The 27,466-nt window shown below is 39.2% G+C and overlaps 1 protein-coding gene across 3 annotated transcripts in view; it reads left to right on the plus strand.

Moving 5' to 3' along the window:
* Positions 1–9,754: 9,754 nt before the first annotated feature.
* The window catches only part of LOC129953694 (dedicator of cytokinesis protein 1), a 91,068-nt gene continuing 73,356 nt past the window's right edge, over positions 9,755–27,466 (plus strand). For 2 of the 3 annotated variants that reach the window (XM_056067032.1, XM_056067033.1), the window contains exon 1: positions 9,759–10,130. In XM_056067032.1, coding sequence (XP_055923007.1) covers positions 10,085–10,130 — 46 coding nt within the window. In that variant the 5' untranslated portion in view covers positions 9,759–10,084. Of the gene's footprint in view, positions 10,131–27,466 lie in introns of all 3 variants that reach the window. The other variant, XM_056067034.1, reaches the window with a different exon arrangement.

Here is a 27,466-nt window from a genome sequence, read left to right on the forward strand (position 1 = left end):
TGAATTGACAGTTTTTGTACAAACTATAAAAAAAAACAATACTAATACTTGGTAAAAATGTACTTTTACCTCAAATACCTTTTCAAAAATTAAAAACATTGGCTTCAAATTAGTTTCCTTTACCTAATTTTTATTAAAATCCAAAAATTAAGTAATTAATCGGAATAGGAAGTTATCAGTGTGGGTTGCATCCCAGCCGCTATATTAAATAAAAACTCTTTTTAATTGATTTGATGTTAGAAACATAGAAATAAATCAATAGTAATTGAGGTGAAAATTAAAATTGACAAAGATTTAGTTAGAAATAAAAAATTTATTTAATTTTGATTTGAAATTTGATGTGTATTTCTTCAATGTTTTTTAACTTTATTCCTTAATTAAATTCCTTAAAATTAGAATGTCATTTTTGTAACGTGATTACTTAAATAATTAATTACACCTGACAAACCAAAACCATTTGCCCTTTTTCCTAAAAACACTAGAAGCAAGAAGAATATAGTGTAGTAATCTTTAGCCATTTCTCCTTTTTTTGAAACAACCAAAACGAGGGTAAGGAGAATAGTAGGTTTTTAAACTAAGTTTGTTACCTTTTTGGTTTAATTAATTTAACTAAATTATTCTCTAGAAACATCCTTCCATTTTATCTAGGCAACAACCTGCCAACCTAAACACATATTATCGTACTTATTCATGTACCTTTTTCAACTTCAAAAGGATAAATATAGAAAAATATGTTTTAAAATAGGTAAACATGCATAAATTCTCATTTTTTCCAATTTAAACACAGTTGTTTCGCACTGCAAAGTATTAAAGAAAAAAGTCTGAAGCTACTATTAGAAGGTCAACGTAAACGGTAAACGAGTTGACTCTTTGACGTAAAAAAGACGTCATTTGTAGATCTAGAATTAAAACTGCATAATAGTTATGTAATATGCTTACACTGTACCAATTTTAATATTCTTTGACACCCTTATATGAAAAAAAATAAAAATATCGTTAGCTTAAATAAATATTATTTTGTCTAATCGTGTAATATTCAACATCTTAAGCATTGACGCTGTGAACGGTGCGTGCGTTGACACAGAATATTTATATGTTTTTATGACGTCATAGACTCAACGCGTTGGCCCTTTAGGTTGATTGTTTTATTCTAGCTTGAGTCAGGACTTAACTCCAATTACGAAACGACTTAAGACCTTACAATTTAGCTTAGTACACACCCATCTCCTTAATACTTACTTTTCTACATATCTAACTACCCACTACCTTACAATAAAAAAAAAAAACAAATTTAAAAAAACCTACATCGAATGTATTTGCTATGGAAAAATTCAAAATATGGCAACGTAGCATTCTATTGAAACTTAAATTTGAAAACGTTGCTTTTAAATTTTCAGATTTCACAAAAATAGAAAATCTAAAATCAAATGAATACAATTTTCTGCTTACAAATCTAAAACACATACAATTAAATGTAGTGTATATGCATATCTTCTATACATTGATAGGTATGAATAAAACAAATCTCAGGTAACGTTGGCAACGACTGATTTTTGTTTACATTTGAGTAATTTATTTTATTTATTTATTTCAATATTTTTATACTTCCAGTCGCTCTTAGATTCCACACTTAATTTTCGTACAGGCAGCGCCCCCATGGTCCGCCTTTCGTACCAAAATTTTGTGTTCCATGATAGTACTATCCAAATATATATACAAAGGGACTTGTTTCCTTGAATTTTTCTATGAGATAGACGTAGATTCTACAAGAGTAAAGCAGTGTTCACATGAGCGCGACCAACAATCGACGAATGAATTTGAAAATGTGAGTTTATATACAGTTGTGTTCATAAAAATAGCAGTGCTCTCCAAATAAAACAAAAAGGCCTTCAATATCAACGTTATAATATATTTCATTAAACTTCTAATAACAAACTAAAACATTTATTCATAATAACAGAAAATAAGTACTATCGGTTTTTTTACCGTTAGCTCTGTCATAGTAAAAACCGTTTTTTAAATATATGGCTGTTCATAAAAATAGCAGTGCATGACAAAGTACTAGATCTATTACGTAAGAACAATTGTAATAAATTATATGAAAGTGTAGAAATAATAATAGCTTACAATTAGTTCTTTGTTACATAACCATTGTTTTTTATGATGCTTTGCATCTACGTGGCATCGAGTCCACTAAAACCTGACGCCTTTCGACTGGTATTGCCTTTTACCAATCACGCACTACTTCCCTCAATTATTTCGAATCCTAGGGTTTTGCTTTATGAACTGCGTTGTTAACATCCCCCCACAAATTTGCGATGTCGGGTGATTGAGCGGGTCACTCCATAACGGATAATTTCTTCTGCGCAAACCATGGTTTTGCCTTTTTTGACGTATGCTTTGGGTCCATAGTCTTGTTGGTATACCCAAACCAACGTCATTTCCTCCACAGCATAGGGTAACATAACCTCCTCGAGAATGTTAACCCTAGAAAGATAACCTACGTCTAATAGAAATAAAAATCATGTGTATCACTTATGGGATATGAAATAAGGTTATCTTTCTAGGGCATACTCGGTTGCATCCCTTATACCCCCCATGAGATAAATAGACCCGACCTTGTAATATGAAAAGCAAGCTCATATCATAATTTTTCCTCCACCATGCTTCACTGTTTTTGTAGTGTACCGTGGATAGTATGATGCATTTTAGGGTCTTCTCACATATTCTCGACGACCCTTATACCTAAAAAGGACGACTTTGCTTTCATCGCTCCATAGAACATTCCTCCACTTCTATTTTGGCCAATCTCTATGCGCTTTAACAAACTCCATTCTCTTTGCCACGTGATTTTTCAAGAATGGTACCTTGCAGGGACTTCGGGCTGGTAACTTCGCTTATAAAAGACGTCTTTGTATTCGGACAGCGCCAACAAACAGTTAAAGTCCATTTCTTATTTTCCTAGAGCCTATGGAAGTGTTCTGTTTTGCTAACTGAACAATTTGTCTGTCAGTTCTTTCAGTAGTCATCCTTTTTGGGCCTCGCGTTTTCGGTTTATTTTGCCATTTAAAGGCGTGACTGACCATTTTTGAGCAGCCTAGGATGACTTAAACTTTAATAAAGCAGTTATTTTTGCCATTTTCAAGAAAGGAGATTCAAATCTTGCGGAAAACTACAGAGGAATTTCTATTCTTAACTCTATGAGAAAGATTCTGACTTCAATTCTGTACGAAAGGCTCACTAAGTGGATCGAGAACACTAATCTTCAAAGCAAGTTTCAAGCTGGTTTTCGGTCGGGTTTTTCAACGATGGATCACTTTTTTGCACTTACCAGTATTGCCAGGAAGTCTATTGAAAAGAAAAAGAAATTATAAGCTTGTTTTGTAGATTTCAAAGCAGCATTTGATAAGTTCAACAGGCAGGCTTTGATGTATAAGCTCTCAATACTAGGGATCTCGCGAAAATTCCTGATGATGTATTTTAAATTTTTGGAGTCATCAAGCGCCTCTGTATGAGATGGATCTGAGTTTTCGGACTGGTTTGAAATAACAGCGGGTGTTCCACAAGGCTGCATTTTGATCCCAATAATGTTTGTTTTGTTTATCGTCGATATCTGTGATGAACTTCCAGGAGGAATACTCTTTGCCGATATCCAAGTAAAAGTTTTGCTAAACGCGGACGATTCAGTTGTACTAGCTGAAAATTCTTTCACTCTGCAGCTATAAATAAACAGATTGAAGTCCTTCTGCGAGAAAATAATGATAACCGCTTTAAAAAAGAAGGCTTCCTAAAGAGAATTGGTTACTCAGTAATGAACGTATTGAAGTAGTACAAGAGTTTTAATATCTTGGAATTTTACTTACGCATAACTTAAACTTTTCTAAGCGTGTCAAACAAAAAAGCAAAAAGGATAAAATTGCATGGATTTTATTATGGCCAAAGATTTTTGCCAATCCAAAAATCGATCTTGTGTCAAAATGTCGGGTCTTTCAAGCAACTGTCAACACTTGTGTGTGTTACGGTGCTCAAGTTTTTGGATACTTCTGGCTCTCGAGGAGTTTGAAGCAATTCAAAGACATTTTCAAACGCTTGTTAAGACTACCAAATTCAACACCAAATTATGCTATTTACGCGGAGTCTGGCATAAGGCCAATATATACTTAAAACCTCAAAATGAAGTCTGATTGTTTGATAAGAGTGATGAAGTGGTATGGAAGAATTTTTCAAAAAACCACCTTGCTAAGACTACTGCAATCTAATGACACCCCTTTCAAACAATGGAGTCAGCTAACTTAACTTTATTGGAGTTAAATGTCGATGAATAGGGCTCTATGTTTGCAAATGTTACTGCTAAAATTGATGAAATAAATTATAATCAGCACCTCTATAAGCTTCGTCAACATCCTCCAGGAACACCTATAGGAACTATGTGCCTCATCGTGCGAATCTTCCACAAATTTGTAATTTATGTAACAGAAGAGAAATAGAAGATATACATCATTTTATTGCGGTATCCCCGATATTACAGGAAATTCATCGGTTTATCCGGCTCCCCTTCCTTGGAGTTATACTAAGGATCTGGCCCTCCAGGTTGGGGGTTGTGCCGTCGGGGTGACTTCCTGGCCACGTAAAAATACCTTAAGTTTCGAAGCACCAACAACCCTCGGATACGGACGGATTCACTGTTGACAACCCACGCAAACGAAATAAGGACAACGAACTTCGGATATGTACGTGGAATGTTAGGTCCCTTAACAGACCACGTGCAGCCGAACAATTAGCGGAAGCCCTAAACTGCTACAAGGCAGATATTACAGCCATCCAAGAAGTGCGATGGGATGGACCGGGCAAACGCAAACTAAAAGACTGCGATATCTACTACGGCGACTGCTACCGAGAACAAAGACAGCGTCTATTTGGGTATGGATTTGTTGTTGGAAGTAGGCTCAGGCAAAAAGTCTTGAGTTTCAACAGTGTGAGCGAGCGCATCACGACAATCCGCATCAAAGCTAAATTCGCCAACATAAGCCTAATATGCGCGCATGCCCCAACAGAGGAGAAAGATGAAGACACAAAAGACATATTCTTCGAGCTCTTGGACAAGACATATGAGCAGTGCCCTGGCTATGACATTAAAATTGTCTTAGGAGATGCCAAGCTAGGAAGAGAAGACATCTTTGGTGGCATAATCGGGAGATACAGCCTGCACGACACCACCTCCGACAACGGATTCAGGCTAGTCAATTTCGCTGCGTAGCTAGTACGCAGTTCACTCATCTTAATATCCACAAGGGGACACGGAAATCTCCTGATCAATCAACCGTCAACCAGATTGACCACATTGCGATCGACGCACGACACTTCTCCAGTATCCAGGATATCCGAACATTCCGAGAGGCCAACATTGACTCGGACCACTACCTCCTTGTAGCCAAGGTACGGCTACGGATATCCCGATCCAAGCCAAAACAAGGAAATACTGTGAGAAGTTTCGACGTTTAGCCTGCTACAATCGCAAGAGACTGCCATGTCTTTTTCCGATCGAGTCTCTAATAACCTCTTAAGGAGTCCTATGCTTCCTGCATTAAGCATTGAAAACCAGTGGCAACATTGCCTTGTAGCCATCAGAGATGCCACCTCTGAAGTGCACGGCCACCACAGCGAAACCCGTGGTTTGACGACGAATGCCGGCAAGCGCACCCAGCAAAACAAGAGGTATACAAAACGGCGCTCACAAAAGGACTAGAGCTGCTCGCGAGCTCTACGAGCAGAAGAGGAGAGAGGAACACCGGCTTCTTAGATGGAAAAAAAGAGAGCATGAGAAGCACGCGATCGAGGAGATAGAGGGATGCTACAACAGCAGGTGATGACTTGGTACGGAGCATGTACCAACTCATCTGCAAAATATGATCGGAAGAAAGCATGCCCGATGAGTGAAATCTCAGCATAGTGTGCCCGATACATAAGAAAGGAGACCCTCTAATATGCGCCAACTACAGAGGCATCAGTCTCCTTAACATTGCGTATAAGATCCTCTCTGCCATATTATGTGAACGTCTGAAGCCATTCTCCAACAACCTGATTGGTCCTTATCAGTGTGGCTTCAGACCAGGGAAGTCCACTATCGACCAAATATTCACACTACGACAGATCTTGGAAAAAACCCAGGAGCTTCAAATCGATACCCACCATCTCTTTATCGATTTCAAAGCCGCGTATGACAACATCTATAGGGAAGAGCTCTACCGAGCAATGTCTAGTTTTGGCATCCCTGTCAAACTTATCCGTTTGTGCAGAATGACGATGGAGAATGCACGCTGCTCTATCAAGGTCGGAAAAGATCTTACCGATGCATTTGATGTCAAAAAAGGTTTTAGACAAGGCGATGCACTGTCATGCGACTTCTTCAACATCGTTCTGGAAAGAATTGTGCAAAACTCAATCGTCAACACTAGAGACACAATCTTCCAAAGATCCATCCAACTACGCGGATACGCAGATGATATTGACATAATTGGAAGATCAAAGCGTGATGTCAGTGGAGCGTTTTTGAGCATTGCGACGGAAGCGAAGAAGATGGGTTTAGTGGTCAATGAGGGCAAGACCAAGTATATGCTGTCATCAAAAAAGGACACTGAACCACGACGTCTTGGACAAAACGTCACCATGGACAACTATAACTTTGAGGTAGTTAAGGAATACCTATTCACCGCTATTAATGCAGACAACGACACCAGCGCTGAAATCAAACGAAGAATAACTCTTGCAAATCGCTGCTTCTTTGGACTTAGAGAATGTAAAATCACCATCTATAAGACACTCATCATCCCGGTTCTCATTTATGGCGCTGGGGCCTGGACTCTGTCAAAGAAAGATGAGAGCGTCTTAGGATGCTTCGAGAGAAAAATGTTTCGGGTGATAGATAGATGGAGAATGGCTGTACATGTGGGCTGTACAGTGACACTGACCTAGTTAGTAGAATTAAAGTCCAAAGGCTTAGATGGCTAGGTCATGTAGAGCGGATGGACATCAACGGTCAAGCCCGGAAGGTCTTCGAATCCAATCCCGAGGGACGGCGCAGTAGAGGAAGACCGCGACTCAGGTGGCGCAACCAGGTGGGAGAGGACCTCAACCAACTTGGCGTGCGAAACTGAAGACAGCTAGCTAGGGACCAAGCTGGCTGTAGACGCTTGTTGGTTGAGGCCCAGGTCCGCCCCGGACTGTAGCGCCACCTTAAGTAAGTAAGTAAGAGCTACATAGTTATATTTCGCTTTGATTAACTTGGGATGGTCGGAAGGTTTGCTTAACTATAGTTCTAGGTGCGCATTAATAGATTTGAAATATCTTAAAAGTCGAAGAAAATGATTAAGAGTTTTTTTTAACTTCCCAAAGGAAGTTATTGTAATGAGTCCGATTTGTCAAATTGAAAATTTTGACATTTCTTGACGTTTCAAAGGATTTTTAGAAAGATGTCTGTGCGTGCGTGTGTACGTACGTTAGTGACGCTTTTTTCTTTGTCCATAGCTCAAGAACCAGAAGAGATATCGATGTCAAATAAATTTTGTTGTACAGATAATAAGGCAGAAAGATGCAGAAAGGCTCTCAAGAAAGCAGTTTTAAAAAAAGGTGAACATTTTGGTTAACCCTTAATATCTTACGAATCAAAAACGCTAGAGACTTGAATTAAGTTTTATATAAGAAATATGTAACGTGAAAGCAAACAAATATATTTTTTGAAAAAAATCCATTTAACGGTTTTTTTTTATAAATCAAAAAAACTGAAAAAAAAATTTGTCACCTCCAAAATTTTAAGACTAAAATAAGAATTGACAGTTTTTTTATAAAAATTAAAAATACAAAAAACACAATACTCAAAATTGGTAAAAATTGAATATCGATTCAAATATCTTTTCAAAATCTTAAAAAATTAATAAAAGATGGTAAAAATTGATTTTGACTCTAATATCTTTTCAAAACTTTGAGATATTAATTTTAATTTACTTTTATTTTTCAAAAAATATTTTTGTCGACATTCAGTAACATTTTGAAAAAAAATCGAATTGACAGTTTTTTTTACAAAAAATTAAAAACCGGAAAGAAATTAACAAAAGTTGGTAAAAAATGATTTTCGACGCAAATATCTTTTTGAAAATTTGAGATAATAGCTTCTTAATTATTTTTACTTATAAGAAATATTGTTTTCAACACTAGGACAAAGTTTAAGAAAAATCAAAATGACAGTTTTTTTTACAAAAAATAAAAACCTAAAAAAATGCATAAAAGTTGGTAAAAATTGATTTTCGACTCAAATATCTTTTCAAAAATTGTAGGTATTGGCTTCAAACTAATTTTATCTTAAAGAAATATTGTTTTAAACGTTCAGTAAAATTTTGAAAAAAATCGAATTGACAGTTTTTGTACAAAAAATTAAATTGACAGTTTTTGTACAAAAAATTAAAAACCTAAAAAAAAATTAACAAAAGTTGGTAAAAATTGATTTTAGACTCAAATAGCTTTTCAAAAGTTAAAAATATTGGCTTCAAACTTATTTTATTTCACAGATAATATTGTTTTCGATATTCAGTAATTTTTATAAAAAATCCAGCGGTCCGTTTTTTCATAAAAAATAAAATCGAAAATAGTACGCGAATTTGGTAAAAATTACAAAATACAAGTACATATAGACAAAATTTTAAGCAAGACAAATCGACAGACGGGATGGGAAGTTATCAGTGTGGGTCATGGGTACTGCCTCTTCCGAGGAATTCACAAATTGTCCAATAATAATTCTTGTCATGAAAAGTGCTTTCTCAAATTAGGCGTTCGAAATCGGCTTAAAATTATAAGTTCCCTCCATCCCTGACAACAGTACTCGCACACAGGAATGGTTGAGAGTTGTAAGTCACTAGGCCCTAGTTCTCAAAGGACTGTTGCCCACCCAATTTATTTTTATTTCCGTTCTTAAAATAATTGACAATCTAATAAAATGTGACCAGCACTGCAATTTTTATGAACACAACTGTACCTAATTAATAAATCAATTCGCTTATTAAAATTGGTGCTCTGCTCCATTCCCGTTTGTATAATTTGATTAATGTAATCTGACCATTCAAATATAACCCAGCAATATTGTCCCGCTGAACACATTCAAATAGAGTGCGTTCAGAACTGTTTCATTTGCGCGTCCTGTGCTGCCACTAGCCAGCCACCATCACTCAACCTGCTGAATATCCATCCCACACAACCCCTCAAAACAATCTGTCAGAAATTTCAAATAGGTACCAGGGATGAGAATGCTAAGCAAGAAGTGTGAAACATTTTGCCCAAAAAAACGAAGTAGATTTGTAAAATATGTAGCAGATAATGAAAAAAACACAAAATACACCACCTAGTCTTACTTAGACGTAAAATTGTATGTATTTGAAGGTTAAATGCTTCTTGAAATTCACAAAATTCAGTTTGTCGTTTAAAACTGTGAAAAAAATAAAAATAAACATCTTGTAAGTATGTCTCAATTTGAAATTCAATTTTCTTTATTGCCGCTGATGCACATAAATGCAGCGAATGACAGGCACAATGAATCAATTCAACACATCTTAAATGAAATTTTGTGCGTTAGACAAAATCTTAAAACGAAGCAGAAATAAGTTGCTACGTAGCAGATACATACAAATAAATTAATGAAGTAGATCTGCTACTTATGAAGTAAATACTCATCTCTGATAGGTACTACACCAAGTTGTTGTTGTTCTCCAGCAAAACTAAAAAGCCTCTCCCCAACTGCGCACAGTTTGTAATCAGTTGACGAAGTTGAAGTCGAATATTTATTTCTTTTTATTTTTGTATTTTCGAAAAAATGTCCGTGGGGCCGCCACCGATGGCTACGTCTCCCAATTTTCTGTTGACAAAAATTGTTAAAAACTAACAAATTCGTTGTTTTTGATGTGATATTTAAACAATTCGTGTGTTTTTAAGTGTTTTTTGTTTAAGTGCTTAAGTGTTTTGTACCCAAAACCCAAACCCAAAGTGAAAATAAAGAAATAGAAAAGAAAATCCTCAAATAATTTGAAATAAAAATATAAAAATGAGTGTGTGGCTGGATACAGATGATCAACATCGCTTTGGAATTGGTGAGTTCCCACAAACTGTGCAACATTGAAACATCCTAACAAAATACCCTACCTACAAAAGAAATTAATAAAACTTGTCTAGAATATGTTTTCGTCTTTATTGAATAAATTATGTGAGTTTAATCATCAACAATCAAATCATCGCGCTGTCGGTCGATGAAAATGAAACTTTAGCAACAGATTAAACATTAAACAGCATTCGTTGTTAAATTTCATTTCAATGATTTTCTTCCATTTCTCTCTCCCTTGGCTCGTCTCGTTGCGTCTTGTCTTGTCGCTCCGTGCCGCGTCGCACCACAACAATTACCCTTGAATATAGTGAATCGAGAAACAGAATGAGCAACAGCAGCGACAATGTAGACGTAGACGACCTCCTAGGGTGTAACTTGTTGCATTTTATGTACCTCTACTCTATCTATCTACAATACATCCGTGCACTGTAAAGCAGAGGTAGTATAGAAGCCGAGGTGTAGATTGTATCAATTGGAAATCGAATCAATTTTTCTAAGTTTTTGTGTGTATGTAAATCTATCAAAATAAATTGAATTCGTTCCTTAAACTCATGAATTCGTTTCATTTGTCATCATTTCCTCAACCACCCTCTTTTAGTCCCTAAGTGGCAAACAAACAAACAAAATACAACAAACGCACAACGAAGACACGAACAATAATTAAAAATAAAAAAAAAAACTCAATAACCAAAGTCGTGTGTCATTTTGGGGTAATGTCGCACTCAAGTCTTGAGTCTAACACCGAAGTTTATGATTGCTCCATGTCGATTAGAATAACAAAACTGGGAAAAGGGGAGACGTTTGGATTGAAAACAACGCGGCTTCCTTCTTTTTTTTTTTTCCTTTACTTTACTATGCGTACCGTACATTTGTATCTTTAAAGAGTGGAAGAGAAGAAAAAACGACACCCAAGATCTAACACCCCGAAACAAACCGAATTGACTTTCTGAGAAAGATTATGCTTTGTTGTGAATGATTCCGAAGGAATCTCTTATAATTTTCTTTTGTGATCAAGAAGTGGAGAAAAATAAAACGGATGTCGTTGTTCTGTTCATGTTGCATGCACGATTGTACACCTCTAAATAAAAAAACATACAAATAAAAATGAGTTGTCGATTGTCTTCACATTTCCCGATGATGATAGTATTACAACGGTAATATAATTTGAAGCGACCTGATCTTTCTTTCTCGACTCGGAATTAGAATGAGTCATTAACCTAAATGCTGTGATAAACTTGTAACAGAATTTTAAGAGGAATTTAGAACAGTGGAGCTTGAGGCGATTCGCAAAATTAATTAAGAAGCCGGAAAGCATAGGTGTCTAACATTGAATTGGTACTACCCGTAAAGCACGTACATGCCTTCCTAACAGGAGCATGTGCTTTCGTAGACTTAGAGGTGTAATAAGGCAATTGAATGCATCCAGTTCCAGGGGTTATCATTACTTTGTTTAAGTGTAGGAATAGGTTTTTTTTCTTTTGATGAATTTGTATATAATCACAGTTTACGTAAATATATACCTACAAAACAGTTTTAAGGTACTTCTGAATCCTCAATGTAAACATTTTGTTTTCAAATTCCTATAAGAAAGCTTTTAGTAAAAGATTACCCGAATTTTGTGGTTCAATTTAAGTAAAGTTGTGCAATATATTTTGAAGTAAATTAAAATCTCAACCTTACGCAAGGGTTTTATAAATGTATGTTTAAATAAATTTGTGGAGGAATTGGCATAAACAAAATTGAAAAAAAAAAATTATTTTTAAGTCAAGGTATTGAAATCAATTCAATGGCAGGTTGTTTTTGTCGCCAGGAAAGGATAGATGTTTTGTTTAAAATATAAACTAAACTCTCATTAAGAATTTGAAAGTCGCAGAAGTTGTGTGCGTAGGCCGCCACAAGTCTCAAAAATGTTTTTATTCTATCTTTATCTTTTATATAAAAACAGGAATTATTTTCCATTCGGTTGTAAAACGTTGAATTTTAACTCCTTTAAACCTAAACTTTTTTATAAGAACAAGAACACATTCAAAATGAAATTAAGTTCTTATGTTAAGTTAGAAATAGTTTGAAATAGCATTTTCAATCACTTACATTTTCTGTATTACTTAGGTCTTCAGACTTGTTAAGTCCGTTGGGGACCCCTTAAGGGGCATAGGGCCTCTACTACACCTCCGCGCCATTGTGTACGGTTTCCGGAGATGTGTTTCAGCTCCCTCCAACTCTTGCCTAGTGACGCTGATTCCGCCTCGGCTGTCCTGCGCCATGTGCTTCTCGGTCGTCCAGCTCTTCTTCCTTCTTTTGTGAGCGGATTCCACTGCATGGCTTGGCCTGCAATGCAGTCGTTACCTTTTCGAAGCGAATCAATTGCCACTTACGTCTCCGTATTATAGATTCTAAAGATTACTGACCTGTCCTTCTATGTAGGACCTCATTTAAAATATGGTTTGGCCAGAAAATCCTTAGGATGCTACGAAGACATCTATTCACGAAGGTTTGCAGCTTTCTTGTTAAGGCTGAAGTAACCTTCCAAGTGCTGCACCCATAAAGAAGCACAGATTCGACATTTGTGCGAAACAGTCGTAGCTTTGTTCTTAAGCTGATAGAGTTATTCCTCCAAATTTTTGACAACATACCGAACGCCGCTTTTGCTTTGCCAATGCGGCAGATGACGTCTTGTTCGGTTCCGCCTCCGATGGAGACGATACATCCAAGGTATTGAAAGGTCTCCACTTTTTCCACCGGTTGCGAGAAGAAATATTTATTTGAGATGATGGTCGGGTTCCGAGGCTTATCATTTTTGTTTTGCCGGAATTCATTTTCAGCCCCACAACTTCTGCTTCTCTCTCCACACTTGTTATCATTTGGTGGAGATCCATGATCCTATGAGAGAGTAAGCAAACATAGTCCGCGTAATCCAAGTGCTTTAAATAGGATGTCAAACTCCATACCTGACAGAGCTGAGCGCAGTACATCGCTTAGCACCAACAAAAACAATATTGGCGACAGAATACAGCCCTGTCTGACTCCGCTTCGGATTTCAAAATCATCTGACAACCTACCATCGTGCAGAACGTCACACTTTTATCCATCATATACTGCTCTATAATAGCAATTAGTTTTTCTGGGATGCCTCTCCTCCTCAAAGCTAACCAGATATACTCCCTGTTAACGCTATCAAAGGCCTTCTCGAAGTCGGTGAACAGCAGGTGAAGTGGTGATCTATATTCAACGCACTGTTCAATAATGATCCGCAGGGTGTTAATGTGATCAATACAGGAGGATCCAGCGCGGAATCCTGCTTGTTCGGCATCGAGTATGGCCTCAAGGTGTTCTCTGTGCGTTCCAGTATAACTTTTGCTACTATTTTGGCAACGACTGGTAGAACGCAAATTGCTCTTCAGTTTTTGAACTTTGTAAGATCTCCTTTATTTAGAAGCTTGACGATAATTCCCTTCTTCCACTCATGGGGGAAGCTTTCGGTGGTCCAGGCTTCTTTTATGAGCGAAAAGCTCTGCGGGAATTCCATCAAGTCCTACCGCTTTGTTGTTGTTAAGTACCTTAATTGCGGCAACGATCTCATCTTTACTGGGAGGTGCGGTGCGCGTCTTGTCGCGTCGCACCTGGACCTATTTCTTTTTCATGCGATACGAGGACTCCAGCTCGTTTCTTTCTTCCTCTTGTGCAGCAGTTATTCAAGCCCTTAACTGTTTGCTTCCTTTTTTCCGACCGACTATTCTGTCAGCACCTGAAATGAAAACATTCCAATGGTGTTCGATTTTGTCATGTACTGTGCTGCTGATTGTTTTCATTCCGTGAGACAGGTGGTCCGTGATTTGTTGACGCGTCGTGGGATCCTTTAGTCTGGCGATGTTAATTTTCGGGCACGTGTTATTCCATTGGATCGTCGAACTTTAGGCCACGGGCAAGTCCCATGTCGGCGCCCGTTCTGCTTTGGACGTCCAAGAGACTGATTCAAAAGCGTCGACTAATCGCGAAGTGGTCAGTTTGGTTGGCAGACGCTTGCCTTTTCGTCGACACCCAGCTAATTTTATGAAAAAGTTTGTGCTCAAACAGAGTGCCATCAATCACAAGGCTATTGGTGTTGCCGAAGTCAATGAACCTCTCAGCATTATCATTGCAATTGCCGATCCAAGTGATCTGTGTTAGTGACCACGGTAAAAAAGGAATGACGAAAAGAAATTTCCTTTTCGAAATCATAATCGCCTACGCATATCGCTTAAGGATATCTTTTCTATCCACCGCACTTCGTAACCAAGGAATAGAGGTGAAAGAAGCACTGGACGATGTTGACCTATTAATTATTCAAACTTCAATAGAAAAATCTGTGGAGACTGCAAAAATTGCAGTAATAGGTGAAGATATTTCTTAAGACAATGGGGTTATCACAGAAAGCAGTTTTATCATGTCATGCAAAAAGAAGTGTCCGGTGGCATGGAACTATGTAATCATATTCTTCACACAATTAATATGGGCATTCTAATGGCCAGATCGCTCAGCGTGAATAAAATCTTTAACCAATGTTATCATATTAAACAACTGAATCCATAATGCTGCTGTTGGACCATTAGATTTGAGTTTGTTAATATTTGTTTGTTGTTTCTCACTAAGATGGATCAAATGAGGGTTTTGTTTTAGTGCACATACTCGTAACAAAGGAGATTTGTCAAGCAAATTTTTCGTGAGATTTTGGATTTCCTCCAATTCATGTTGGCTTATGTCGACTTGTTCCATTATTATATTAGCATAAGATGTCTGTATTAGTATTTGATAAGTTTTCTCTAAATGAAAGTCAATCTTACAATGAAACAATATAATATATATTTATTTAAGGAAAAAGTTCTGCAGCTTCAAGTATTCATTTGATAATAATTAATAATTTTTCGAACTGATTTACTCATAATAAAATAACTTCTTAGAGTTATATAAAAGATCAAAGTAATAAATTTTGTTAAGTGATTTATCTAGCTTTAACACTTCCTCCATAAACACAAAACAAAATTGTATTGAATGAAATTATAATTGGTCGATACCTATTTTCTTTCGTAGCATTTGATATCGTACGCGTTATAAATCTGCTAACTGAAACGATCACGAACATTAAAATGGCGAACTTCAATATGCTTCTTTCTTTTGTGAAACTCGGGATTCTTTCCTAGCTTTACAGCACTTGCACTATCGACATATAATATTGGTGCCAGTTCTTTTTGTCCTGCTTCTTGCAAAAGACGTTTAAGCCACATAGCTTCCCTAGTTCCTTTACTTGCAGCCATAATTTCTGCTTCCGTTGTTGATAAGGCCACGGTTCGTTGAAGTTGACTCGTTCATGATACAGCACCACCAGCAAACAATGAAATTACTCCAGTAGTTGAACGTCTGGTTTTAAGATCGCCGGCATAATCAGCATAGCCTTTTCATCAAATTTTTTACGAAGTTCCTTAGGTATGTGGACATAATATCCAGTGCCAAAGATGCGTAAGTGGCTTAGAGTTCACAGTTCTTTTCCATACCATAATTCGTATGGAACCTTGTTTTCGATTGTTGTCGGTCCTGTACGGTTCAGGACATATGCTGCTGTATTACATGCCTTAGACACAGACATTTCGGCAACTTACTGGCGACTCTAATACTTCTAGCTGCTTCCACAATTGTTGGGTTTTCACGTACTGCTGCTCCATTTTGTTGTGGTGTATAAGGGGGTCCAATAAATTGCTTTATGACGAATTTTGACAGCAATATTCGTACCTCTTTATTGTCAAACTCTCTACCTCCTTACTTACTTACTTAAGGTGGCGCTACAGTCCGGGGCGGACCTGGGCCTCAACCAACAAGCGTCTCCAGCCAGCTCGGTCTCTAGCTAGCTGTCTCCAGTTTCGCACGCCAAGTTGGTTGAGGTCCTCTCCCACCTGGGTGCGCCACCTGAGTCGCGGTCTTCCTCTACTGCGCCGTCCCTCGGGATTGGATTCGAAGACCTTCCGGGCTGGAGCGTTGATGTCCATCCGCTCTACATGACCTAGCCATCTAAGCCGTTGGACTTTAATTCTGCTAACTAGGTCAGTGTCGCCGTACAGCCCGTACAGTTCGTCGTTATATCTCCTCCTCCATTCTCCATCTATGGGTACGGGACCAAAAATCACCCGAAGAATTTTTCTCTCGAAGCATCCTAAGACGCTCTCATCTTTCTTTGATAGGGTCCAGGCCTCAGCGCCATAAATGAGAACCGGGATGATGAGTGTCTTATAGATGGTGATTTTACATTCTCTAAGTCCAAAGAAGCAGCGATTTGCAAGAGTTATTCTTCGTTTGATTTCAGTGCTGGTGTCGTTGTCTGCATTAATAGCGGTGCCTAGGTAGACAAAGTCCTTAACTACCTCAAAGTTATAGCTGTTCATGGTGACGTTTTGTCCAAGACGTAGTCGTTCAGTGTCCTTTTTTGATGACAGCATATACTTGGTCTTGCTCTCATTGACCACTAAACCCATCTTCTTCGCTTCCGTCGCAATGCTCAAAACCGCTCCACTGACATCACGCTTTGATCTTCCAATTATGTCAATTGGATAGACCTTTGGAAGATTGTACCTCTAGTGTTGACGGTTGAGTTTTGTACAATTCTTTCCGGAACGATGTTGAAGAAGTCGCATGACAGTGCATCGCCTTGTCTAAAACCTTTTTTGACATCAAATGCATCGGTAAGATCTTTTCCGACCTTGTTTGACAGGGATGCCAAAACTAGACATTGCTCGTAGAGCTCTTCCCTATAGATGCTGTCATACGCGGCTTTATACGCGGCTTTAAAATCGATAAAGAGATGGTGGGTATCGATTTGAAGCTCCTGGGTTTTTTTTCCAAGATCTGCCGTAGTGTGAATATTTGGTCGATGGTGGACTTTCCTGGTCTGAAGCCACACTGATAAGGACCAATCAGGTTGTTGACGAATGGCTTCAGAAGGTCATATAATACAGCAATGTTATTGAGACTGATGCCTCTAATTGGCGCAGTTTAGAGGGTCTCCTTTCTTATGTATCGGGCACACTATGCTGAGATTCCACTCATCGCTCATGCTTTCTTCCGACCATATTTTGCAGATGAGTTGGTGCATGCTCCGTACCAAGTCATCGCCTGCTGCTTTGAATTGTTCGGCAGCGATGCCGCCAGCTTCAGCAGCTTTGTTTGACTTCAATTTAGATATAGCTATCTTCACTTCGTCGAGGTCGGGTAGGCGGAATTGTTGATCTGCGTCACCGAGGTTGAGTGGTTCTATCTCCCTTACAGCGGAGTTCGATTCGTCATCGCCGTTATATAATTTGGAGAAGTGATCTTTCCATATTCTCAGCATCAACTGCGGTTCTACTACGATGTTCCCTTGATCGTCTTTACAGGCTTCGGTTCGTGGCTGGTACCCTTGGGAGGTTTTTTTTACCTTTTGGTAAAATTTACGAACCTTATTCCTGTTGTGACATCCCTCTATCTCCTCGATCGCGCGCTTCTCATGCTCGCTGCAGCTCCCACCGCCTCCACTTTTTCCTTCGGATCTTCAATTATATAAAAGTCATCGTTGAAGATGGCTTCCTCTGGATCTATTTGCACTGTCATGAGTACGTCCCTGTTCTCTTCGGTTCTTTGGAGTTTCAGACTCGGAAGGTCATTGTCGTACTTTTTCCTGAATATCTTGTTGATTTTCGCGAACATACTAGGGTCACTCGAATTAACTGACCGGATCTTGCGGTCCCAGTACTTGTTAATTGATAGCCTGTAGTTCGACTTCAGTGTCCTTACTTCCAAGTCGTGTGGGTCTGTAAGTCGTCTGTACAAGTTTTTGAGTCTTGTCAGTAAGCCACTCTTGTGCCTTCGCAGTGCGTCAATTGTCGCGTTTCTGTAAGCGTCCATTTGGTCCCGTTCTCTGTACTTTGGAATTGTCCGTTCCATCGTTCGTTTTATTGTTTCGTCCATCTGTTGTAAATGTTGGTCAATTTCTGTATTTGACAGGTTTCTGTTGTTTGGTGGGGCTATGTCACTCGAACGAAGTTCTCTCGCTAAGGCGTTGGTGAAACGAGGCTAACGCATCTTACTGTAATTGTAAGAGTGCGTTGCAACGTATTCCTCCAACTCCACGCGTTCGTTCGGAATCTGCATTACAGCAGCCAGTCCGCAGTGATCACTGTCGTACTCGACTGTCTGTAAGCAGTTTCGAGGGTGATTACCCACTTTGTCTGTTACTGTCAGTCTAGTGTCGTACAGCAAAAGATCCAGAAAGGAGCCGCTTCTTGGATACGATGGCTTTTCGGTAGCCAGTAGGTCGACGCCATATTGAACGCTGTAAAGATTCATTAAATTAAAAAGATGATTACCTCTGGGATTACTATGTTGATTTCCCCAATCTTCATGTTTTGCGTTCAAATTACCGGCCAAGATGAAATAGTTTTCTTCCAAGCTCAGTTTCAGTTCCCTAAAAAGAATCTCGAGTTCTGAAGCAAAGTAAGTAACCTGCGGAGCTCCAGCCGCATAAGCCGCAATCATATACATCCGCTTCCCTTGAGTGAGAGAAATGCATACAACGCAAACTTCTAGCGTCTTGAGCTTTCGCAATTCATTGTTGTATATGACTTTATAATTAATGCCTTTTCCTATAAAGAGAGCGACACCGCCCCCTTGAGTGGAGTCGGGCCGGTCTCTTCTTACGATATTGTAATTTTTATGAGTCAATTTGTGTTTGTGGTTTAGCTTAGTTTCGCTAGCCATAAACACATCGGGACTGTAGTCTGTCAACTATTGGAACATATTGGCTCTTCGTTCAATCCTAATCAGTGAATTTACATTCACAGCTAGGACTTTAAGGCGCGTCTCCGGCAGCGCGCCCATTATGATCTAAATTGCGCCAGGCCAGGCAACAAAGAGTAGAGATGATCTACCCTATTGCCTTGCTCCTTTATCTGACTTTGCAGTCCTGTTAGTTGACCTTGAATGCTCAACAACAAGGCTACAATGTCAGGCTGCACCTCTGGTGCCTTAGGCACAGGGGCCTTTGGGGCAACCGTTGGTGGAGTCTGTCTCGTGTTCCCATTCCCTAACACCATTTGGGCGTAAGAAAATTTGGGATCTACGAATTTTTGTGTTGGAGCCTGTCGACTAACTGTTCGACTTTTTTCGGCTTTTTGGCTGGCCTGTTTCTGTTTCATTTGTTGGACCTTAGGGCAACCCCTATAGTTAGCCGGGTGCCCTTGGTTTCCACAAAGGACACACTTGAGCAGGGTCAAATCCTCAACCCGCTCATTCCCCAGTTTACATTCTCCTTCTTTGTGGGTTTCTCCGCACCTCACACAACGCAACTGCATATTGCAGTTGGCATTGGCATGGCCAAACCTCTGGCACTTCGTACATTGTAGAATGTCGTCGTGCCTTTTTAATGTCTCCCAGCGTACAGTTTGATTGTCGAGAGATGTGATTCTCTCGACACTATTAAAACTGCTTTGGGGCGATAATGTTACGAGGAACATTGGCAGCCTATAACCCCCTCGTCTTGACTTCACCGTAGTGAAAGGTTTGACCCCGATAAAATCGAGATCGTCACTGGCTTTTTGCTCAGCTAAGAGTTCCTCCGGTTCCGTGCAGGAACTTATGCCCTTCAGAAGGACCGTCTTAAACTTTTCACTTTTTGGCGTGTAACTGAAGAACTCAGCTGTGGCCTCTTTTAACAATTCTTTCACTAGCATGTATTCGGCCAGTGAGAAGCACTGGACCGAATAATTCTTTTCTTTTTCGTTAAGAATTTTAATTAAAAATTTGCCCTTAGTGGCCGACTTACATACCTGTTTAATGTCCTGTATGTCAACCTTATGGGTCCTAATAGGTGGTATTTTTTCTTTTCCAGCCTGTGGTTGTTTCTTGGGTTGCTGCTGCTGTTGCTGCTGCTTCTGCGGCTTCTGTTGCTGTTTCTGCTGCTGCTGCTGCTGCTGCCTTGCTTGTAGCTCTTGTTGTTGCTGCTGCTTGGCCTTACTCGAGGTGGATGGGCCCTCAGGCATTGGGCCTGTCCCTGCTGGTAAAGCCTTCATTTTTTGCTCCGCTCCAGTGACTTTGGTAGCGGGCTTTTGTTGTTGCTGCTGTGGTTGTTGTTTTTGTTGCTTTGTTTCTCGCTTTTTTTGTTTCGCCTGTTGCTGCTGTTGTTGTTGTTGCAGCCGTTGTGTTGCTTTTTCCTCCTTCTCAGCTGCCTCATTTTGTCGGCGCGCTTCGATTTTGGCTTTCAGTGCACTGAGAAGGGGCTCCATCTCTTCCTTCAGTTTTCTTAGCTGGTCCTCATAGGCATCTATTTGCTGCTTTTTTGCCTGCAGCACTTGTGCCAGCTCCGCTTCATCGGCTTCGTTGTCGTTGGGGGCTTCAGGCACCTCCATCTCCCTTTCTTTAGGCTGCTCTGGCGGCGCTAGGCTTGAGAACCTATTTTTATTTTTATTTTTAGGCGACCTATAGTGCCCCTCTCCACCTTCGGAGACGTAGTCGATGTCACCGTCTGACGACTCGCTTTGTGACGTCACCTCTTGTTGTTTTTTTTGCTGCACGCCTTGTCGCATCGCTCCGCGCTTAGCAGCATTGTTCCTTTCCACAAGGTTAGGCTTGAGCTTCCTCTTAACATTTGTTGTTGTAAATTGACTATCAGACTGATGGCCTGATGATGTTGCGGTGAATTTGTGTACCGCTGATGGCACCACATTGGCATCACCTGATGAATTGGCAGAGGTATCTTTCGATACCCCTGCTTTCTTCCCCTTTTCCATTTTCCTTTCTTCCCAGTTAATAAAATCGACTATTTCTCTATTATGAAAAAAAGAGACAATATTTTTTGTCGACTCCGCCTGGGAATCGAACCCACGACCCTTGGAGCTATCTTCGGACGCCAGCTCCACTAGGCTACCGATTAGTTATTTTAAATTGTGGCTTACTGCCTTCTTAAATAGAAAACCTTACAAATGCACTTTTAATTAAAAATTATCTACTATCCACTTATAACTTGTTTTCTCTTTGAAAGTCAAAGAACGACTGGTTTTTTTTTTTTTTTTTTTTTCTGTTTTTTCTGTTCTCTTCTGTAAAGCTCATGTGAAACTTCTATTCGACAAGAATACCGACATCATGTATGCAGCTTCTCCCCATAACGATCTGTCAGCTTTCCAATAAAGAATCATAGTTCTGGCCTTCTTCATTATAACGCGACTAAATCTTTCGGATACACCATTTTTTTCGGGTGTGTATGGGACTGTATACTCAAGTTGAATTCCAGTTTAAATGCAGAACTTCTTGAAGTTGTTAGAAGAGTATTTAACTCCGTTGTCACAACGCAAACGAGAGACTTTCCTCTTGAAGTGAGCAGTCACCCAAGATGTATACTCAATGAATTTATTAAGCACTTCATGTTTGCCTTGCTATATTATATTGCCTATAAGTTATAAGTGTTATGGGTCCAACAACGTCACTATTAATTAGCTCTTAGGGTCTTGATGATCTGCACTCGGAAATACTTTTATATGGCCTTCGATATTGTTTGCGGCTACACAAGACTCACAAAAGTAGTCGTTGTCATCGTTTTACAGGATATCCAAGCCATCTACCGTTCCAGCTTTCTTCAATTTTAAAATGTCAGCAATACTCGAGTGTTCCATTCGTTGATACCATAAACCAAGACTTTCTGCAGCACTCATACCAGCAAACCGAAATTTGTGAACTTCAATGCATAGTTCATACAGCTTACCATTGCGTTCCAAATTTGCGGTCGGTTGCTCTGGAATCCAAGTAAAAATGTAAATAGCTTTGAGCTTCAGATTTAAGACTTAACTCTGAATGTGCAACAAAAGTAAACTTTTCAGCATCAGTTGTACTTGTTTTGGCTTTTCCAACAAATTTCCTTTCATTTTGTTGTCTTCGATTTTTGCACTCAAAACGCTTGTGCCCAAGCTTTCCGCAATTGAAGCATTTAATTCTGCGCTTCGTATAATTGCTGCTAATTCTTGAATTTCTGGATCTGATTTTTTTTAGTTTCATCTAAGATCCGACTTTTGACAAAATCAATTGTCAACTTCTCTATTTCCATCGTTTCCAAAGCGGTCACCAGTGCGTTGAATGAAGGGAGCAATGTACGTAGTAGGTGACAAACAACGTCAGCGTTTTCTTAATTTGCTCCTGTTGAACGCATATCTCGAATCAATTTTAAGGAAATGTTGATGCATGTCTCCTCCTTCTGAACACTTGAGGCTCAGTAAACTGTTCCGCCAAAAAAAGTTGCGAAGCAATGATGTTTCTCTCGAAAGTTTGTTTAAGGCTTTCCTTAGCCGTTAACTTGTCTTTTATATACTCTAGAATCTAGATGACCATCTGCTAAACAATGGATAGTTATCCGATATTTTTGATTGAATCTAATAAAGTTAATTTATAGCAAGTGTAATAATTCAACAGTTTTGGGTATACAGCTTTGTTTGTTTTGTGCTAACTTCTAACTTACAATGAAAATATGTGCTTGATCGATTTCCTAACAATAAATCACAAAAAAGATACCTGCACTTGCTTAAACTACCGTATAGTAAGTTAATCAAAAAGAACTATTTTAACTTTTGGAAAGCCTCTCAAAATATCAGTCTCGAGTTACGTTCGTATTTTATAGTCCTTTGCTTTTACTTGGCTTTTGTAGGAACCTTATAACAAGGATTCTTTCAATTTTACTACTCTACTGTACGTGTACCTCTACTCTCGTGCTTCCATGTAAGCCTAAAACTTATTTTATTTTTCTTTTCTTTATTAATCAAAAGAAATACAAAGCAAAACAAAAACAAAATAAAACAAGAAACAAAAACTTACCATGAATGACGCAAAATGAAAGCATTTAAAAACAATCAACCCAATTACCTTTCAATTACATGGGTTGCAGAACCCATTAACCTCTTTGCAATATTCACAATCCTTATAATAGCTCCCTTTTCAAAAAGTCATTCACTTCTCTTCCTCCAAGCCAAAATATCAAAATAGACTTCTTTCCATACATACCTACAAATACTGGTTAGTTGGTTGGTTGGTAGCTGTAGGAAGGCAGGTAAGGTATTCCTATGCCTACAAAATATATTGTATACGGATCCCTAGAGGGTTGATATGGTATAGACTCTATGCTATTATATAGATTGTAGAGAAAATAACATTTCAACAGGCTGGATCAAGTGCTGAGCACGTGCTAAATACACGGCTCTACAAATATAACCCTTCAAAAAAAAACGAGAATTCTTCAATCCTAATCTCGTAGGTAAAACATTCATTCAGTATTGAGATCTCTGGAATATGTGCTATACAAATAGAAGTACAATGTGTGTACTTTATAAATATATTCATACGGCCTTATAGTCGTAGTCGTCGTTCGTCGTCGCCTTCTTCAACCCTCATTAGAGAGTTTTAATATAGATTTACAAAACGAGCTAAGTCGTTCCCTGCTTTCCGTGCCTTCACCTTGTCTATTTATATTTTAATAAAATAAATTGAATCTTTCCCTCGGGGCAATGCATCGAATAAAAACTATCTGAAGCCGCTACCAGCAGCTAATCGTGCGTAAGAGGTGTGTATAAATATTTTATATGTCTCAAAGCAATTGTACCGGCCGAATTAATGTTAGAGGCCTTAGGGGCCTTGCTAATCTAGGGGCCCTGTGTCAGCGAGTTTCGGAAAATGATTGCTTCTCGATATTAGGATTTGAAGCCACGGCAACTGCCTCATTGCCAATTGGAAAACATGTTAACTAACCAATCAGTTTTTAGTACCCCAAATGTTAGGTTAAAGTAGATTTTGGCCGACGAAGTCATTTGGACAAGTTTTTGGTCCGATTGTGATACCATTGAATCTTAATCTTCGCTACTCGTGATACTACAAAGTATCCGAAGTTGGGCTCGAGGATTAACTGATGGGCATTCCTAGAAGCGCGGTTATTACGGTTAAATTGTTTAAGGGGAGGAATGCAACTGGCTATTTCACTAGAGTATAGTCCGTTAAAATAAACGGTAAAAACGGGTGAGACAAGAAACCTTGCGTCGATGTTCGAGTGACGTAAACGAGTTGATGATGTTGTCATTTTAAAAGCTCTTTTTAAATACTGTTTAAGAGGCTTTCATAAGTTACTGGATCACCAGCCCAGTGATGAGAGTTATAATCAAGTTTCGAACGTATATAGGTTTTGTAGATTGTAGCCAGATCAGACGAAGAGAAAGATTTCCTGCAACGTCTCCAAAAACCTAGACATCTTGCGGCGTTTTTGGCAATATAGCGTATGTGATCGCTCCACAAAAGGTGGTTGTTGATGCACATTCCGAGGATGTATAAAGATTTTCCGTTTCATTGATGCAAGTGCCACTCAAAGATAGTGGCAAAGAGGGTTTATCTCTCTTTAACGATACAAGAAAGCATTGGATTTTCTAAGCATTAAATTCCACACAAGAGGTCACCAGTGGACCTATTGCTACGCAAGTCGCATTGCCGGCTATTAAGAAGCTTCCGTTCCTCAAGATATTTTTTAAGCTGATAATTAATCAGCGTTTGCATGGCCTTAGAAAGAAAGGACGTAAGTGCTATCGGTCGGTAATTTGTGGGAGAAGAAGATTCACCTTTTATTTGGGATTGGCTGAACAAATGCAGTTTTCCAACTACTCGGAATGAGTCCAGAAAAATAGGATAGATGGAAAAGCTTACGCAGTGGTTTTGCTAGCATAGAAGAACACCTCTTTACGAAAAATCGACCAAGTATTTACACTACGGTAGATCTTGGAAAAAACCCAGGAGCTTCAAATCGATACCCACTATCTCTTTATCGATTTTAAAGCCGCGTATGACAGCATCTATAGGTAAGAGCTCGACCGAGCAATGTCTAGTTTTGGCATCCCTGTCAAACTTATCCGTTTGTGCAGAATGACGATGGAGAATGCAGGCTGCTCTATCAAGGTCGGAAAAGATCTTACCGATGCGTTTGATGTCAAAAAAGGTTTTAGACAAGGCGATGCACTGTCATGCGACTTCTTCAACATCGTTCTGGAAAGAATTGTGCAAAACTCGACTGTCAACACTAGAGGCACAATCTTCCAAAGGTCCATCCAATTACTCGGATACGCAGATGATATTGACATAATTGGAAGATCAAAGCGTGATGTCAGTGGAGCGTTTTTGAGCATTGCGACGGAAGTGAAGAAGATGGGTTTAGTGGTCAATGAGGGCAAGACCAAGTATATGCTGTCATCAAAAAAGGACACTGAACGCCGACGTCTTGGACAAAACGTCACCATGGACAGCTTTAACTTTGAGTTAGTTAAGGACTTTGTCTACCTAGGCACCGCTATTGAAATCAAACGAAGAATAACTCTTGCAAATCGCTTCTTCTTTAGACTTAGAAGGCAATTGAGAAGTAAAGTCCTCTCTCGAGCATGTAAAATCACCATCTATAAGACACTCATCATCCAGGTTCTCAATTATGGCGCTGAGGCCTGGACCCTGTCAAAGAAAGATGAGAGCGTCTTAGGATGCTTTGAGAGAAAAATTCTTTGGGTGATTTTTGGTCCCGTACGCATAGATGGAGAATGGAGAAGATATAACGACGAACTGTACGGGCTGTACAGCGACACTGACCTAGTTAGCAGAATTAAAGTCCAACGACTTAGTTGGCGAGGTCATGTAGAATGGACAACAACGCTCCATCCCGGAAGGTCTGCAAATCCAATCCCGAGGGACGGCGCAGTAGAGGAAGACCGCGACTCAGGTGGCGCACCCAGGTGGGAGAGGACCTCAACCAATTTGGCGTGCGAAACTGGAGACAGCTGGCTAGGGACTGAGCTGGATGGAGACGCATGTTGGTTGAGGCCCAAGTCCGCCCGGACTGTAGCGCCACCTTAAGTCAGTAAGTATAAGTAATTGATACAAGACTTCCGTCTACGTCTCAACACGCCTACTGTAAAGTTAAATCGGTGGGAAAGGCGTTACACACACACTAGAACGCACAATCGAATACTGCCTCGATCAAAGAGTGTTCACAATGGTTGCTTTCGTTGAAATCGAAGGCGCTTTTAACAACTTGGACACATCTGCAATCACATCTGTACTAACATCTCTAAACGTAGAGAGTTCGCTTGGGGAGTTAATTCATTCACTAACTAGTAGAATAAATTTACTCAAAACAACTCTTCTGCCAGACGATTCGTTAGTAGAGGGACACCGCAAGGTGGTATTCTATCCCCTCTCCTCGGAAACCTAGTGGTAATTATTAACCAGTCTAAATGCAGAGAGTTTAAGAGTTTTTGCCTATGCGGATGGCGTTATAGCGGTTTCAGGAAAGCATCTTAACACCTTACAAGAATTCTAACAAAACGCCATAGACAGTCTAATACTTTTGGTTGATCGGTGTGGACTGGGTGTCAACTGTCAACCCATACCAAACGGAATTAGTCATATTTTCGAAGAAATACAAAATTCCATTTGTTAACCCTTCCTATATTAAAGGAATCCACTTAAAGTTCTCAGACGATTCTAAGTACCTGGGTCTTCTTTTAGAAAAAAAAAACTAAAGAGTCGAAAAAGCTACCGTAGATCTCTTCTCTTGCAAAAAAGGTGTTGGTAATAAACGGGGCTTACAACTCCGAATTACGCATTGGTTATACACATCAGTAATCGGAACGATTTTAATGCACCCTGTGGCAGTATGGTGGACTGCTTTAGAGAAAGGTATAAACAGGTATAAGCTAAAAAAAGTCCAACGTTCAGCTTGCCTATGTATAAGCGGATCACTTCGTACGACCCCATCTGCGGCACTGGACACCTTACTTACCTAACACCTCTTGATATATTTAGCCAATAAATGGCTTCAAGCTTTGCTATTCGCCTCAAAGCTTCGTCCCAGTGGATTAACAACAACATTGACCCTCCGTAATTCAGACTACATTATCCTCCAATTGCAATTCGACAGACATTTCCAGATTTCTATACCTCCCAGATCTTTTTGGGAGGATAAGGCATTCCTGGAAGACGAGTCAATCCATTTTTGTACAGATGGTTTAAAAACAAAAGAAGGGGTTGGTGGAGGTGTTTACACTGAACGACTGAAATTAAGTCTATCATTCCGCCTTTCCAATTATTGTAGCTTGTTCCAGGCGGAACTTTTGGCGATAAAAGATGTCTTGTCCTGGCTTAAAGAAAACGTGATTTCAACATCTGATATTCGTATTTTCTCTGATAGCCAGGCCGCTATCAAATCTCTGGACTCTATATCTACAAACTCTTTAACTCCTAACTGTCGATCATCTCTAATGGAGATGG

The sequence above is a fragment of the Eupeodes corollae genome, chromosome 1 (genome assembly GCF_945859685.1).
Source record: "Eupeodes corollae chromosome 1, idEupCoro1.1, whole genome shotgun sequence".
In the NCBI taxonomy this organism is placed as follows: Eukaryota; Metazoa; Arthropoda; class Insecta; order Diptera; family Syrphidae; genus Eupeodes; species Eupeodes corollae.